We start from the raw sequence: 15,747 nt of genomic DNA on the forward strand, positions 1-15,747 counted from the left end.
GAAAAATTTATTTTTTCATTTTCAGGGCTCAACGTTATAAAATTTTGTGAAACATCTGTGGGTTCAAGATGCTCATCACACCTATAGATAAGTTCCTTGAGGGGTGTAGTTTCCAAAAATGTGGTCACTTGCGGGAAATTTCCATTGTTTGGGCATATCAGGGGCTCTGCAAACGTTGCATAGCATCTGCTCTCGATTCCATACAATTTTTGTGCTCCAAAAGTTGAAGGGTGATCCTTCACTTCTGAGCGCTGCCGTGCACCCAAACTGTTGTTTCCCCCTCACAAAGAGTGTATTGGTGTACTCAGAAGAAACTGCGCAATAAATCAAATAGTCCATTTTATCATGATACACTTTTAAAAATGCAACATTTTTGACTAAAGCAATATTTTGGTGGGAAAAAAAAGTCAAATTTATTTTTTTTAAAATTCTGATGAAGCCACTAAAGGGTTAATAAACATGTTGAATGTGTTTTGAGCAGTTTGAGGGCTGCAGTTTTGAGAATGGTGCCATCTTTTAGGTATATTCTGTCACACAGGGCCCTCATAGTCACTTCAAATGGGATGTGGTCCCTAAAAAATTGGTTTAGTAAATTTTGCTGAAAAAATGAGAACTCGCCGGTGAACTTTAAACCCCTTTGATTTCCTAAGAAAAAAAAATGTTTAAAAAATGATGCTGATGTAAAGCAGACATGTGGGAAATGTTACTTATTAACTATCTTGTGTGGTATAACTCTCTGGTGTAAAGGCATAAAGTTTCAAAATGGAAAATTGTTTGATATTTTCATAAAAATGCAAATCATATTGCCCTAAATGTATCACTAATATGCATTCGGCTGTGTGCAGGCGCCGGTCAGCATCATATAGCTGGCAGTGTAACAGCGTTATTTCTGATGGCAGGATACTTTTAAGAGAAAGGGGGTATAAAAAGTGGCATCAAATGGGCAGAGCATGTTAAAGGGAAGCTGTCACCAGATTTATCCCACCTAATCTGAGAGCAGCATAGTGTAGAGACAGAGAACCTGATTCCAGCCATGTGTTGCTTACTGGGCTGCTTGTTGTGATAAATTCACTAGAGGACTAGTAAAGCGACTGCCACGTAGTCCTCTATATTTATGAGCTGTGCCTAGCCCTGTCCCTACCGCTGATTGGCAGCTTTCTGTGTACACTGTGCATAGGCAGAAATCAGCCAATCAGTGGTGTGAGCTCAACATTAGAGCTCTGCAGTGATTTTAGAAAAATGCTACCAAGCTGCCTAGTAAGTGACACGTCGCTGGAATCAGGGTCCCTGCCCCTACAGCCAGGTGTTCTCAGAGTATGTAAAACCTGGCAGAGCTTCCCTGTAATGAGACACATGATACATTGTAGTCTGCAGAGATAAAGCAGGATTCATCTTCTCCCAAGGTCCTGGCGGCTCCCAGAACTCAGGCAGGGAGGCTGAGGCACTACAAGAACACAGCTGCCTCCACCAGCCACCTGTGCAGTGGCAGCACCAGCAGTGGGATAAAGGCACCTTCCAGCTGCAGTCAGTGCCCCACCACACGAGGGCAGAGGGCAGAGGGCACAGGGCACCTAAGGTGTTCCCTTGGGATGACCTCACCGGCCGCCTGTTTGCTGAAGGCAGGGCGAGCGGATTAACTGCTTCCGTGCTGCACTGCACCTCTCCCGGTGACGGCAGCCGTCTGGAGCCTCCCGTGCCGTCCTTGTACCTGGGCCCCGCCCCCAGCTCGGCCCCTCCTCCCCCGTCTCCCCGCAGTGACTGGCTCCACAGCTCCGGGCTCCCCGGCTGCCGTGCTCTCCCTCGGAGCTCCGCTAGGGGGCGCAGTGCTGGGCTCCACAGTCCGGGGTGAGCTCGGTCTAGCAGGGTGACGTCAGGGCCGCCTCCTCCTCCGCCTCTTCCCCCAGCTGAGCCCCTGAAAGTAACTCTGGACAAGGGAGTGCAGGGAGCCGCTGAGCATGGAGCGCCGGGAGTGCGGGGCGGCTGCAGGACGGGGGACTGCTGAGCCCCGCGTGTGATCTGCCGGACGGAGCCCGAGGATTACTGCAGCTCACAAACTTGTGCCGAGGATGGCGGGCGGCGGGCACCTGGCTCTGCTGCTGCTGCTGCTGCTCGGCGCCCCCGTGCTGGCGTCCCTCCGCGGGCAGCTGGCTGCAGGTGAGTGCGGACTACGCGGAAAGTTTACTGTGCGGTGGGGGAGGGGGCGGAAGGTGGTCTCACCGGGGGGATAGAAAGTGGTCTCGACAGGGGGACGGAAGGTGGTCTCCCCGCGGGCTGTGGATGTGTATATACATGTGTGTATAGTGCTCCCTATTACTGTGGTATATGTGTGTATACTGTCTGCATGTAGTATAATCTGTAGGTGGTATATGTGTGTATACTGTGTGTCTAGTACATACCGTAGATGGTGTATATGTGTGTATACTGTCTGCATGTAGTATAATCTGTAGGTGGTATATGTGTGTATACTGTGTGTCTAGTACATACCGTAGATGGTGTATATGTGTGTATACTGTCTGCATGTAGTATAATCTGTAGGTGGTATATGTGTGTATACTGTGTGTCTAGTACATACCGTAGATGGTGTATATATGTGTATACTGTCTGCATGTAGTATAATCTGTAGGTGGTATATGTGTGTATACTGTGTGTCTAGTACATACCGTAGATGGTGTATATGTGTGTATACTGTCTGCATGTAGTATAATCTGTAGGTGGTATATGTGTGTATACTGTGTGTCTAGTACATACCGTAGATGGTGTATATGTGTGTATACTGTCTGCATGTAGTATAATCTGTAGGTGGTATATGTGTGTATACTGTGTGTCTAGTACATACCGTAGATGGTGTATATATGTGTATACTGTCTGCATGTAGTATAATCTGTAGGTGGTATATGTGTGTATACTGTGTGTCTAGTACATACCGTAGATGGTGTATATGTGTGTATACTGTCTGCATGTAGTATAATCTGTAGGTGGTATATGTGTGTATACTGTGTGTCTAGTACATACCGTAGATGGTGTATATATGTGTATGCTGTCTGCATGTAGTATAATCTGTAGGTGGTATATGTGTGTATACTGTGTGTCTAGTACATACCGTAGATGGTGTATATATGTGTATGCTGTCTGCATGTAGTATAATCTGTAGGTGGTATATGTGTGTATACTGTGTGTCTAGTACATACCGTAGATGGTGGTATATATGTGTATGCTGTCTGCATGTAGTATATCCTGTAGGTGGTATATATGTATACTGTCTTCTTCATGTAATGTGTGTATATCGATCTCCACATGGAGACTACAGTATATATACTACATGACGATGACAGTATATACCACTGTACATGGAGACTACAGTATAAAAACCACATGATAAAGTGTGTGTATATATTTCATGCTGTATATACAAGGCTGCAGTGTATACATAATATACCAATATACCACATGATGGCTGCAGTGTATACGGTGCAGTGAGGAGCTATATACACCGCTTGCCTTGGGTCACTTCATACCTGGCACCTCCTGTCCTTTGTTCGGATACAGCAGGGATATACACTGGTAGGAGACATGTCTGCCCCAGGACCTGGCGTACCTGATACCTCATCACCTGCCCTTTGTTTCCAAGTGTATACTCTGTGGGAAGCCGCAAAGTATAGTCTGCAGCACACGGGCTACCATGTGTATACAGTATATAGCTGTGTATACCCCACATGAAGGATACCGTGGCAATATATAGTCTACAGCAAGGCTGCACTGTATATACTCTATAGCTATGTATAACTGATTAGTGTACATACAGTATATAGCTGAAGAATGCAATGTATACTATGTGGGAAGTAGCAAAGTATAGTGTACAGCAGGGCTGCAGTGTATATACTCTATAGTATATATCTTTGTATAACAACACAGACTACAGTGTGTATACAGTATATATCTGTGTATACCCCACATGAAGGATACCGTGTGTGCTATGTAGGAAGTAGCAATATATAGTCTACATCAAGGCTGCACTGTATATACTCTATAGTATACAGCTATGTATAACTAATTAGTGTACATACAGTATATAGCTGAAGAATGCAATGTATACTATGTGGGAAGTAGCAAAGTATAGTGTACAGCAGCGCTGCAGTGTATATACTCTATGGTATATGTCTTTGTATAACCACACAGACTACAGTGTGTGTATACAGTATATAGCTGTGCATACCCCACATGAAGGATACAATTTATACTCTGTAATATCTAGCTATGTATATTTCACATGACAAATGCAGTGTATATAACCCACGAGGAATACAGTATGTATACATACTTATGGTATATAGTTATGTACTTTCACATGAAGGATATCTTGTATACTCTGTAGTATATAGCAACATATACTCTGTAGTATCTAGCTATGTATATTTCACATGACAAATATCATATGAATGGCACATTGTATATGGGAAATAGCCAAGTATAGTCTACCGGAAGGCTGCACTGTATGTATGCTATAGCATATAACCATGTATAACAACAGATTACAGTGTACATGCAGTATATAGCTGTGTATAGCACACATGGATACATTGTATATACATATTTATTGTATCTAGCTATCTATATACCTCACATGAAGGATATTGTGTATATTCTGTATTATATAGCTATGTATATACCTCACATGAAGGATATTGTGTGTATACTCTCTAGTATATAGCTGTGTATACTCCACATATATGTAAAGTATATAGCTATCTTTATACCTCTACATGAAGAATACAGTGTATACTCTGTTATATAGTTGTGTAATTCCCACATGAAGAATACTGTGCATACTCTGAAGTAAATAGCATTGTATACCCCACATGAGGGATACAGTGTATACAGCTGTGTATATTACACAAGAGTGATACGGTGTATATACCTGTGTATACCCCACATGAAGGATACGGTTTAAACACTGCAGTATATATCCCATATGAAGGATACGATGTATATACCCCACATGAAGGCTATGGTGTGTATATAGCTGTACAGGTCCTTCTCAAAAAATTAGCATATAGTGTTAAATTTCATTATTTACCATAATGTAATGATTACAATTAAACTTTCATATATTATAGATTCATTATCCACCAACTGAAATTTGTCAGGTCTTTTATTGTTTTAATACTGATGATTTTTTGAGAAGGACCTGTATAGCTGTATATGCCCCACAAGAAGGAGATGGTGTATACTCTGTAGTATATAGCTATGTACACCCCACATTAAGGCTACGGTGTGTGTATATAGCTGTATATGCCCCACATGAAGGATACGGTGTATACTCTGTAGTATATAACTATGTACACCCCACATTATGGCTACGGTGTGTATATAGCTGTATATGCCCCACATGAAGGATACGGTGTATACTCTGTAGTATATAACTATGTACACCCCACATTATGGCTACGGTGTGTATATAGCTGTATATGCCCCACATGAAGGATACGGTGTATACTCTGTAGTATATAACTATGTACACCCCACATGAAGGCTACGGTGTGTATATAGCTGTATATGCCCCACATGAAGGATACGGTGTATACTCTGTAGTTTATAGCTATGTACTCCCCACATTAAGGCTATGGTGTCTATATAGCTGTATATACCCCACATGAAGGAGATGGTGTACACTCTGTAGTATATAGCTGTGTACACCTCACATGAAGGATACGATGTATATAGCTGTATATACCCCACATGAAGGATGCGGTGTACACTCTGTAGCATATAGTAATACCGTATAAAGAATACTGTGTCAGCGTAGTTTTGTTGTGTCCTGTGGAGAGTTCATGGCTGGGGCTGGATTACTGGGTCTACAAGTTGTTTTTACCTCCCCCTCCTCCAGACTGAAGTTGAGGAGGAAGTAGGGAAGCCTCTCGCCCCCTCCCCCACCAGTGAAACCATCCCTTTATTGCCTGACTAGGGGCTGCTTCCTTTACCTGTTGCATACAGTGATGGATGGTGCGGGGCCTCCATAGACTGGAGCAGTTACTTGTGGTGGACTTGGTAAACTGTAGAGTTTTCTTGTTATTAGGTAGTGCTTAGGATCTCTTACCCCGGCATTTAGGCAATATGATGGCTGTCAGTTCACTGGCAGCCATGTAGGTGAGTTGGCAATTTTATAATAATTGCTTCTCTCTGAAAATTCCCCTGTAGTGATCAAAAAGTCTCCGTAAACTTCTAGCTCAGCTGAAAGGTTCGATTATCTGCGAGCTCACATCTTCCTTCCAGCAGTGTGGGTGCGAAGGAGGGACGCCGGCGGTTTGTGAGCGCACACTGCCTCCATGCTGAGATTGTTCTAAGCTGCTGCAACAAAGGATTATGCTTCCTGTGAGTCTAGCGCAGGTATGGCCATGGAAATTAAACCGCCTGTTAATGCGTTAGGGTTAAGTTCCTTAAGAAAGGAGAAAATTAATTGGCTTTCGTACTATGCAGAATTGTCCATTACTAATCATATCAGATTTTCTGGAGCATTTGGGTTTCTCTCCCTGATAGTCTGCTGCAGTGTCTAATGATCAAGTCGTTATGCTAATGAAGACCTGCGGAACATTGGTTGAAATTTGTGGATGAATGTCACCTAAAAGTCTAGTTGAAATTGGTCACGGATGAGTATGTAGGAAATGTTCAGGGTAACAAGTTTGTTTAGGGAGGTTTTAAATAAATTCTGAGCCCGAAACAAGCGATGATCATCGATATAGCGAGGGCTTGTATAGCCCCCTTCACATGACGCAGCAATGTATGTGACCAAACGCTCACCGGCGTGCGCTCTCGTTAACACCTAACGTCTGGTCTGCGGCAAATTCTGCCCAAATCCTAATGTCTGCATAAAAGGTGCGATTAAACAGTGTTTGCCTAATAAAGGTTGATTTTCTCAGAGCTACAAAAACACATGCAGTTTTTGAACCAAAGCCAAAAGTAGTCCTATTGTTACTTTCGAATGCTCTTGGGGAAAAAAAAGAACCTTAAAGGGTTTGTCCATTACTGGACATCCCCTTATGAACAGCTTCCCTGTACAACCGAAAATAAAAAACTGAATCCTAATATTTTTGCCAATCACAGCGCTGTGCGTGGTCTTGTGAGCTAAACAATGTTGCGTGACTACCAGGGGACACTATGAACAATGTCACGTGATCGCCGGGAGACACGCCGCTACAGTCGTAGTCCGGTAGTGAAAGTATTCATGTTTTTTCTTTTATAAGATGTGCAGTGAAGCTGTGTATAAGGTGCCTTCCTGTACTAGACAACCCCTTTCATGGGAGGCTTCCCGTGGTAGCTGGCCCCTTTCATGGGAGGCTTCCCGTGGTAGCTGGCCCCTTTTTATAGGAGGCTTCCCGTGGTAGCTGGCCCCTTTTTATAGGAGGCTTCCCGTGGTAGCTGGCCCCTTTTTATAGGAGGCTTCCCGTGGTAGCTGGCCCCTTTTTATAGGAGGCTTCCCGTGGTAGCTGGCCCCTTTTTATAGGAGGCTTCCTGTGGTAGCCGGCCCCTTTTTATAGGAGGCTTCCCGTGGTAGCCGGCCCCTTTTTATAGGAGGCTTCCCGTGGTAGCTGGCCCCTTTTTATAGGAGGCTTCCCGTGGTAGCTGGCCCCTTTTTATAGGAGGCTTCCCGTGGTAGCCGGCCCCTTTTTATAGGAGGCTTCCCGTGGTAGCCGGCCCCTTTTTATAGGAGGCTTCCCGTGGTAGCCGGCCCCTTTTGAAAAAAGGAGGCTTCCCGTGGTAGCCGGCCCCTTTTTTAATATGAGGCTTCCCGTGGTAGATGGCCCCTTTTTTTAATAGGAGGCTTCCCGTGGTAGCCGGCCCCTTTTTTTATAGGAGGCTTCCCGTGGTAGCCGGCCCCTTTTTTTATAGGAGGCTTCCCGTGGTAGCCGACCCCTTTTTTTATAGGAGGCTTCCCGTGGTAGATGGCCCCTTTTTTTTATAGGAGGCTTCCCGTGGTAGATGGCCCCTTTTTTTAATAGGAGGCTTCCTGTGGTAGATGGCCCCTTTTTTTAATAGGAGGCTTCCCGTGGTAGACGGCCCCTTTTGAATAGGAGGCAAGAGGGGCGATGTTTCTCCAATAATAAAAACTTTTTAAATTTTAGGAGCATCTTAAAGGGTCAATAAAGTTCTTATTTATAAATATAGGCTGATCTTTGAGAGAAGGGAGATTCTGGATTTCCTTGCAGAACACCACTGCTGACCATCTTCTAGCCTGAAATGGCTGATAACAGAGACCAGTGGCTCACCTTCCATTTTGCATTGCCTAATAAATCTTTCTAATTCTGTGTCTGTTTGCGCTCTGATCCTCTCTTTACCAGCTGTGTGTGTGATCGATACTGTGAATATGCCGGGTGCTTTCTGCTTATCCCGCACACTCTGTGATTGCTCTGGGTGTAGAGGGAGGGCTGTGAAGTGTGGTATTGATGTCTGCGCAGACGTTGTGGCGTTATTGAGCTTGGACAAGTGTTTGTCAGTTAATTGAAAGTTTGAGTAAAGCGGCATCGCCAAGAGCAGGTACTATACCAGGGACTGTGAAAACTGAATTAAAGAGCCTATTCTTTCTTCTTCCTTCCCGCTTCCGAAGTAGCAGAGCTGAAGTTGTCTCAGAACTGCTTCCTTTGAACGCTAAGTGACTGATCAGCATTGGAAATCGCATAGAGCGCACTATATCACCGTAAATAGTGTCGGCTCTGCTACATCTGGCATCGCCTTATGCTCTTTTATTCAGACTAGGTGATTTCAGTGCATACACAGTTGCAGTGATCATTGGTTACGGTTTGCCTCTATAGCGAATGTGTTGCGATTATTTGTCCAGTTTGCCTTTGCGATATTAGGAAAGGTTATTTTTGGCCTGTTGCCCATTTTGAAGCCACTACTTGTGATTTGTGTATGTGCTTGGTTATGTGGCTTAACATCTGATTTTTTACCTTGTCTAGTCACCCATATATACAGGGCAGTATCATCTTCTCCTTTACTATTCTGATTGATTCTGTTTGTTTTTTTTACATGCAAATCTGGAATTGGGAGTTGTTTTGTGTAGCACACCTTTAAAGGGTCACAATCTAAATAATATCTTTGTACCAAGTTTTTTTTTTTTTTTAACATGATTATTATGGATAAGAACATAGCCTTGATCCATCTGACTTGAAGGGTCTGACATTGCTAAGCTGATGACTGCTCCTCTATGGGAAGAACGGGGGTCTGGTGAATCCTGGTCAACAAACCAGTGGAGAGGTGTGCACTCACCCCCATCCCACTTTCATAAAGGCTTCAATAAAGAAGGCTACATGCAGTGATGATGCTGGAAAAGCATGAACAGGGCTCACGAGACCTCCATTCTCCTTTTATTTTGGGCAACACAGAAATGGAACTTGCTCCTAGATGCTATGCAGATCAGCTATGTCCTCCCTCCTTCCCCTTATCCTGTCTGGTGCAAGACAGTCGGCCTCACCAGGAGCCCCCCAAATTCTTGCTCTGTTTGTAGGAGTCCTGCCTCCCAGCGTAAAATAGAAAAGATCATCTGATAAGTATCTCAAGAAATTCTGTTATCTAATGCGTATGGGGGTCTCGGGCTCTATCCACTTGCAGTGTGACATCGCCCTATCTCCCCACATCTCCTCCCTCCCAATGGACTGGTGAAATTTTTACCTTTCTTCCCCTTACTTCTTCCAAGAGTCATGATTTTATTTTTCCATCAACATAGCCATACAAGGATTTTTTTTAATTTACTTGTCATTTTACCATATAATGTGATGAAAACTGTGAATAAATTCAAAGTGGATGAAGTGGTACCACCTGCAGTTCCACCATAGGTTTTGGGTTTTGTTTATACGGTTTACATTGTATTGTAGAAACCACCTGGTGTCATGAATCTTCAGAGTTCGGTATGATTGTAATGATAACAAATGATTTTTTTTCTTTGCATAGTTTACCATACAACTTATTTAATTGTATATTTTGAGGGAAAAAAAATTTTGGTGAAATTTTTTACATTTTCTAAACTTTATTTTTTAGTCCCATTAGGGAAATTGGACCAGTCATCCTTTTGACTAATGGCTATAGTGACATTCAACAGTTGTGATGTATACAGGGAAAACTATGGTCCCCTATGAAGTCTAGCCTGTGCTTGTCCATCACAGGAGTGCCATGTTGGCAGCCATGGTGCAACACCCTGCTGTTCAGGCGGTATCTGTTTGCTGATGTGTAAGATTGGTGCAGCAGAGAAGACATCTGGGCCCTTATCCAGATCAGCGTTCTTCTCACCGGTCTTGGTGAGGGAGTTTAGTGGAGTCAGATTTTCCTGATTCATGAATTCTGGCGTGAAAGTTTTGATGAATCGGGCCCAAATTCTGGAGCAGCTGCAGACAACTGGACCTGAGTACTATGTGATTTTATATTTCACTTGATGGTGGCCCGATTCTAACGCATCGGGTATTCTAGAATATGTATGTATATAGCAGCCACATAGTATATAGCACAGGCCACGACATATTGTAGAATACCCGATACGTTAATACAGGCCACGCATTATATAACTGTGGCCACGCAGTATATAACACAGCCCAAACAGTATATAACATTGCCCACGTAGTATATAACTTTGCCCACGTAGTATATAACATTGCCCACGTAGTATATAACATTGCCCACGTAGTATATAACATTGCCCACGTAGTATATAACATTGCCCACGTAGTATATAACACTGCCCACGTAGTATATAACACTGCCCACGTAGTATATAACACTGCCCACGTAGTATTTAGCAGTGTGGACACCATATCCCTGTTAAAAAAAAATAAAAAAATAAAAAATAGTTCTATACTCACCCTCCGTCGTCCAGCGAAGCGCTGTCGATGCGCGCGCGGGGCTGCCGCCAGCTTCCGTTCCCAGCGATGCATTGCGAAACTACCCAGATGACGTAGCGATCTCGTGAGACCGCTAAGTCTTCTGAGTATTTTCGCAATGCATGTCTGGGAACAGAAGCTGGCGGCAGCCGCGCGCGCCTCGGTGGGCGACGGATGGTGAGAATAGCAGGTTTTTTTTTTTTTTTTTTGTTTTTTTGCTGCATAGGCAGCATCAATAGTAAAAAGTTGGTCACACAGGGTTAACAGCCGCATTAACGGAGTGTGTTAGCCGCGGCATAACGCGGTCTGTTGACGCTGTCATTAACCCTGTGTGAGCGCTGACTGTAGGGGAGTATGGAGCGGGGGCGCCGGGCACTGACTGGACGGGAGTAGGGGGGGGGGGGGACTAATTCTCTGCCGGACTGTGCCCGTCGCTGATTGGTCGCGGCAGCCTGGACAGGCAGTTGGCGAGACCAATCAGCGATGCAGGATTTCCTTGACGGAAGTTGCAGACAGAAAGATGGAAGTACCCCTTAGACAATTACCGTATATAGTAGACTAGATGGTGGCCCGATTCTAACGCATCAGGTATTCTAGAATATGCATGTCCACGTAGTATGTTGCCCAGCCACGTAGTATGTTGCCGAGCCACGTATGTCAAAGGCTAAAAAATAAACATACTCGCCTTCCGATCCGAGGGCCCCTTGTAGCGCGCGACTTCCGCCATCTTCCGTTCCTAGGATGCATTGCGAAATTACCCAGATGACTTAGCGGTCTCGCGAGGCTGCTAAGCTAAGTCTTTTGGGTTATTTCGCAATGCATCGCTGGGAACGTAAGATGGCGGCCGGCTCGGCGGACAATGGAAGGTGAGTATAGCAGGTTTTTTTTTTTTTATTATTATTTTTAACATTACATTTTTTACTATTGATGCCGCATAGGCAGCATCAATAGTAAAAAGTTGGGGACACATAGGGTTAATAGCGGCGGTAACGGAGTGCCTTACCCGTGGCATAACGCGGTCCGTTACCGCCGGCATTAACCCTGTGTTAGCGGTGGCTGGAGGGGAGTATGCGGGCGCCGGGCAGGGAGTAAGGAGCTGCCATTATCTTCCGGACTGTGCCCGTCGCTGATTGGTCGTGGCTGTTTTTTGCCGCGACCAATCAACGACTTGGATTTCCTTGACAGACAGAGGCTGCGACCAATGAATATCCGTGACATACAGAAAGACAGAAGGACAGAAAGACGGAAGTGACCCTTAGACAATTATATAGTAGGTAAGAATTGTTGAGGTCCACTTTTCTAAATGCAGGAAGTCTTTAGAGTTTCTTTTTTCTTCTTCTTAATCTTTGTAAACTAAAGGCGCTGTTTTAACTGGCTTGTGCATGACTTTATTGTAGCTGTTTTGAATATAGATCTTGCAATTCTCCATACTCCAGTGTGATCTTTTGTGCTCCCCTTCTATCTGCTCATACAGGATTTAGTAGCTCTCTTCCCATCAGAGCTTCGGAGAAACTCACTCTGGCGGCCAGTGTTGAATGGGTACAGAGCAGAACATGGCGGCTCCATACTCTGGGGCAGGCTCCATACTCTGGGGCAGGCTCCATACTCTGGGGCAGGCTCCATACTCTGGGGCAGGCTCCTGTTATGTAGGCAATCCAGTGACACAGTGTGCCAGCAATCAGAGCACATACAGTGATCTGACAATAACCCAAAAACAATAGAACGAGCTCTGAGACGTGGAATCTCTGTAGACCGCAATACCTGAACCTAACCTAAACACAACTAAAGGCAGCTGTGGATTGCGCCTGACACTACCTATGCAACTCGGCACAGCCTGAGGAGCTGACTATCCTGAAGATAGAAAAACAAGCCTGACTTGCCTCAGAGAAATACCCCAAAGCAAAAGGCAGCCCCCCACATATAATGACTGTTAGCAAGATGAAAAGACAAACGTAGGGATGAAATAGATTCAGCAAAGTGAGGCCCGATATTCTAGATAGAGCGAGGATAGCAAAGAGAACTTTGCAGTCTACAAAAAACCCTAAAGCAAAAAACCACGCAAAGGGGGCAAAAAGACCCACCGTGCCGAACTAACGGCACGGCGGTACACCCTTTGCGTCTCAGAGCTACCAGCAAAACGAAATGACAAGCTGGACAGAAAAAGTAGCAACAAAAGCAAAAAGCACTTATCTAAGCAGAGCAGCAGGCCACAGGAAAGATCCAGAAGCTCAGATCCAACACTGGAACATTGACAAGGAGCAAGGAAGACAGAATCAGGTGGAGTTAAATAACAAAGCAGCCAACGAGCTCACCAGAACACCTGAGGGAGGAAGCTCAGAAGCTGCAGTACCACTTGTGACCACAGGAGTGAATTCAGCCACAGAATTCACAACAGGCTCCATACTCTGGGGCAGGCTCCATACTCTGGGGCAGGCTCCATACTCTGGGGCAGGCTCCATACTCTGGGGCAGGCTCCATACTCTGGGGCAGGCTCCATACTCTGGGGCAGGCTCCATACTCTGGGGCAGGCTCCATACTCTGGGGCAGGTTCCATACTCTGGTGGCTTCTCCTTGCTGCAGATCAGCTCCTATTCTCTTCAGTTGGAGCTGATCACAAAACATTGTATGGAGCTGGCCACCTTCGGGGGTACTAATAGCTGGTCAATTCGGGTTGGTCTCTCACCGTTTTTTTATTGATGACCTAAGTATGGAGGGCAATCCCCTTTAGAAGCTTTTATTTTTTTTCTCAAGTGTATAAACGTTGTGTATTAAGCTGCAGGATCATGTCATGTGTTTTTTTATTTTTTTAATGTATGTCCATCTAAGCATAGAATATGGAGCTCTTGATAAAACCCAAATGTTTAATGGTAAAATATGTTTATAAATGATTCAGCATAGAAATGGTGCTCGAAGCTAGTTCCCATCATGCAGTGAAGACTTATTACTGGCTTATCACCTTATGACCACCCTTTGAGGACTTGTTTTTTTTTTTTTTAGAAATTTCATAATATGATTGCTACCTTCTGCTACCGCAGAGCTTCACCATTCTTGAATGTCCGTGTCCTGGTTCTCCAATGGTTAAAGGGCTGGCTTCTTGTCTTATACGTTTTCCTGTGTGATCTTTTCCACAGTTCTGTTTTCTGGAATGTGTCCGATTGCATTCCATTAATGCTGCCTAATTATCGTCATTCCATCTGCTATCTCAGAGACTCCATAGAGCGCTAGTATCAGGGGTTTCTTCACTACTTGCTCATTATTCCTGCCACATTCTGATTGTCTCATCGCTTTATTCACGACACTTTTCTATTAGAATTTAGCTAGGGATATATTTTGTGCCGTATTTTGATCAACTTACAAAGTTTTGGTTTGTGCAGGTCTGGCATACACCTAAAGTGCGTATTTAATAGGTCATCCAGTTTAGACAAAACCTGATAAAGGCACAACTATATTTCTTCAACTCTTCTGGGAAGGTTTTTTTTTACAAGATGTAAAGGGACACTGTCACCTGATTTTGAAGGGAACAATCTTCAGCCATGGAGGCGGGGTTTTCGGGTGGTTGATTCACCCTTTCCTTAACCGCTGGCTGCAATATTGGATTGAAGTTCATTCTCTGTCCTACGTAGTACACGCCTGCACAAGGCAATCTTCAGGTGACCTGTGTCCCTTTAAGGGCTGGATGCGGGCCAGTAATGTTCTTCCACACCAAACACACCCAACCCTGCCTTTATTGACCTTGCTTTCATGCACTGGGGCACAGTCATGCAGGAACAGAAAAGGCTTTCCCCAAACTGTTGCCACAAATTTAAAAGCATTAAGATTTTCCTTCACTTGATCAATGTCTGCACAGCCATCTACCGGAAGTTTTAGAGCACTTCATGCTTCCCTCTGCTGACAAGCTTTTTAGAGATGGAAATTTTATTCTTCAGCCGGACTTGGCACCTGTCCACACTGCTAAAAGTACCAATACCTGGTTTAAAAACAAGAGTATCACTGTGCTTGATTGGCCAGCAAACTCGCCTGACCTTAACCTATACAGAATCTGTGGGGTATTGTCAGGCTATGTTCACACTTTGCGGCGTCCCTCTGCGGGTTCTCCCGCAGCGGATTTGATAAATCTGCAGGGCAAAACAACTGCGGTTCTCCCTGCAGATTTATCGCGGTTTGTTCCGCGTTTTCCGCTGCGGGTTTCCGCCTATACTATTGATGCTGCACATGCAGCAATATGCAGCATCAATAGTAATGTTAAAAATAATAAAAATTGGTTATACTCACCCTCTGATGTCTGGATCTCCTCGGCGCTGCACCCGGCGGTCCGGTTCCAAAGATGCTGTGCGAGAAGGACCCTTCGTGACGTCACGGTCATGTGACCGCGACGTCACCGCAGGTCCTGGTCGCACAGCAACTCTGACCGGACGGCCGCGTGCAGCGCTGAAGACTTCAGAGGGTGAGTATAACGTGATTTTTTATTTTTTAACCCCAAATATGGTTCCCAGGGCCTGGAGGAGAGTCTCCTCTCCTCCACCCCGGGTAGGAACCGCACATTATCCGCTTACTTCCCGCAACGTGGGCACAGCCCCATGCGGGAAGTAAGCGGTTCAATGTATTCCTATGGGTGCAGAATCGCAGCGATTCTGCACAAAGAAGTGACATGCTGTGGGTTTTAAACCGCTGCGTTCCCGCGCGTTTTTTCCCGCAGCATGTGCACAGCGGTTTGCGGTTTCCATAGGGTTTACATGTTACTGTAAACGCTATGGAAACTGCTGCGGACCCGCAGCATCAAAATCGCGGCGGTTCCGCGGTAAAAACCGCAAAGTGTGAATATAGCCTCAAGAGGAAGATGAGAGACACCAGACCCAACAATACAGATGATCTGAAGGCTGCTCTC

At 44.9% G+C, this 15,747-nt stretch overlaps 1 protein-coding gene across 9 annotated transcripts in view; it reads left to right on the plus strand.

Annotated features, from left to right (window-relative positions):
- Positions 1 to 1,760: 1,760 nt before the first annotated feature.
- Positions 1,761 to 15,747, plus strand: part of PTPRK (protein tyrosine phosphatase receptor type K) — a 413,915-nt gene continuing 399,928 nt past the window's right edge. For 5 of the 9 annotated variants that reach the window (XM_069726055.1, XM_069726057.1, XM_069726060.1 and 2 more), the window contains exon 1: positions 1,761 to 2,154. In XM_069726055.1, the coding sequence (XP_069582156.1) occupies positions 2,067 to 2,154 (88 nt within the window). In that variant the 5' untranslated portion in view covers positions 1,761 to 2,066. The remainder of the gene's footprint in view (positions 2,155 to 15,747) is intronic. The other 4 variants (XM_069726056.1, XM_069726058.1, XM_069726061.1 and 1 more) reach the window with 1 other exon arrangement.

Source organism: Ranitomeya imitator, chromosome 5, assembly GCF_032444005.1.
Source record: "Ranitomeya imitator isolate aRanImi1 chromosome 5, aRanImi1.pri, whole genome shotgun sequence".
NCBI classification, from domain to species: Eukaryota; Metazoa; Chordata; class Amphibia; order Anura; family Dendrobatidae; genus Ranitomeya; species Ranitomeya imitator.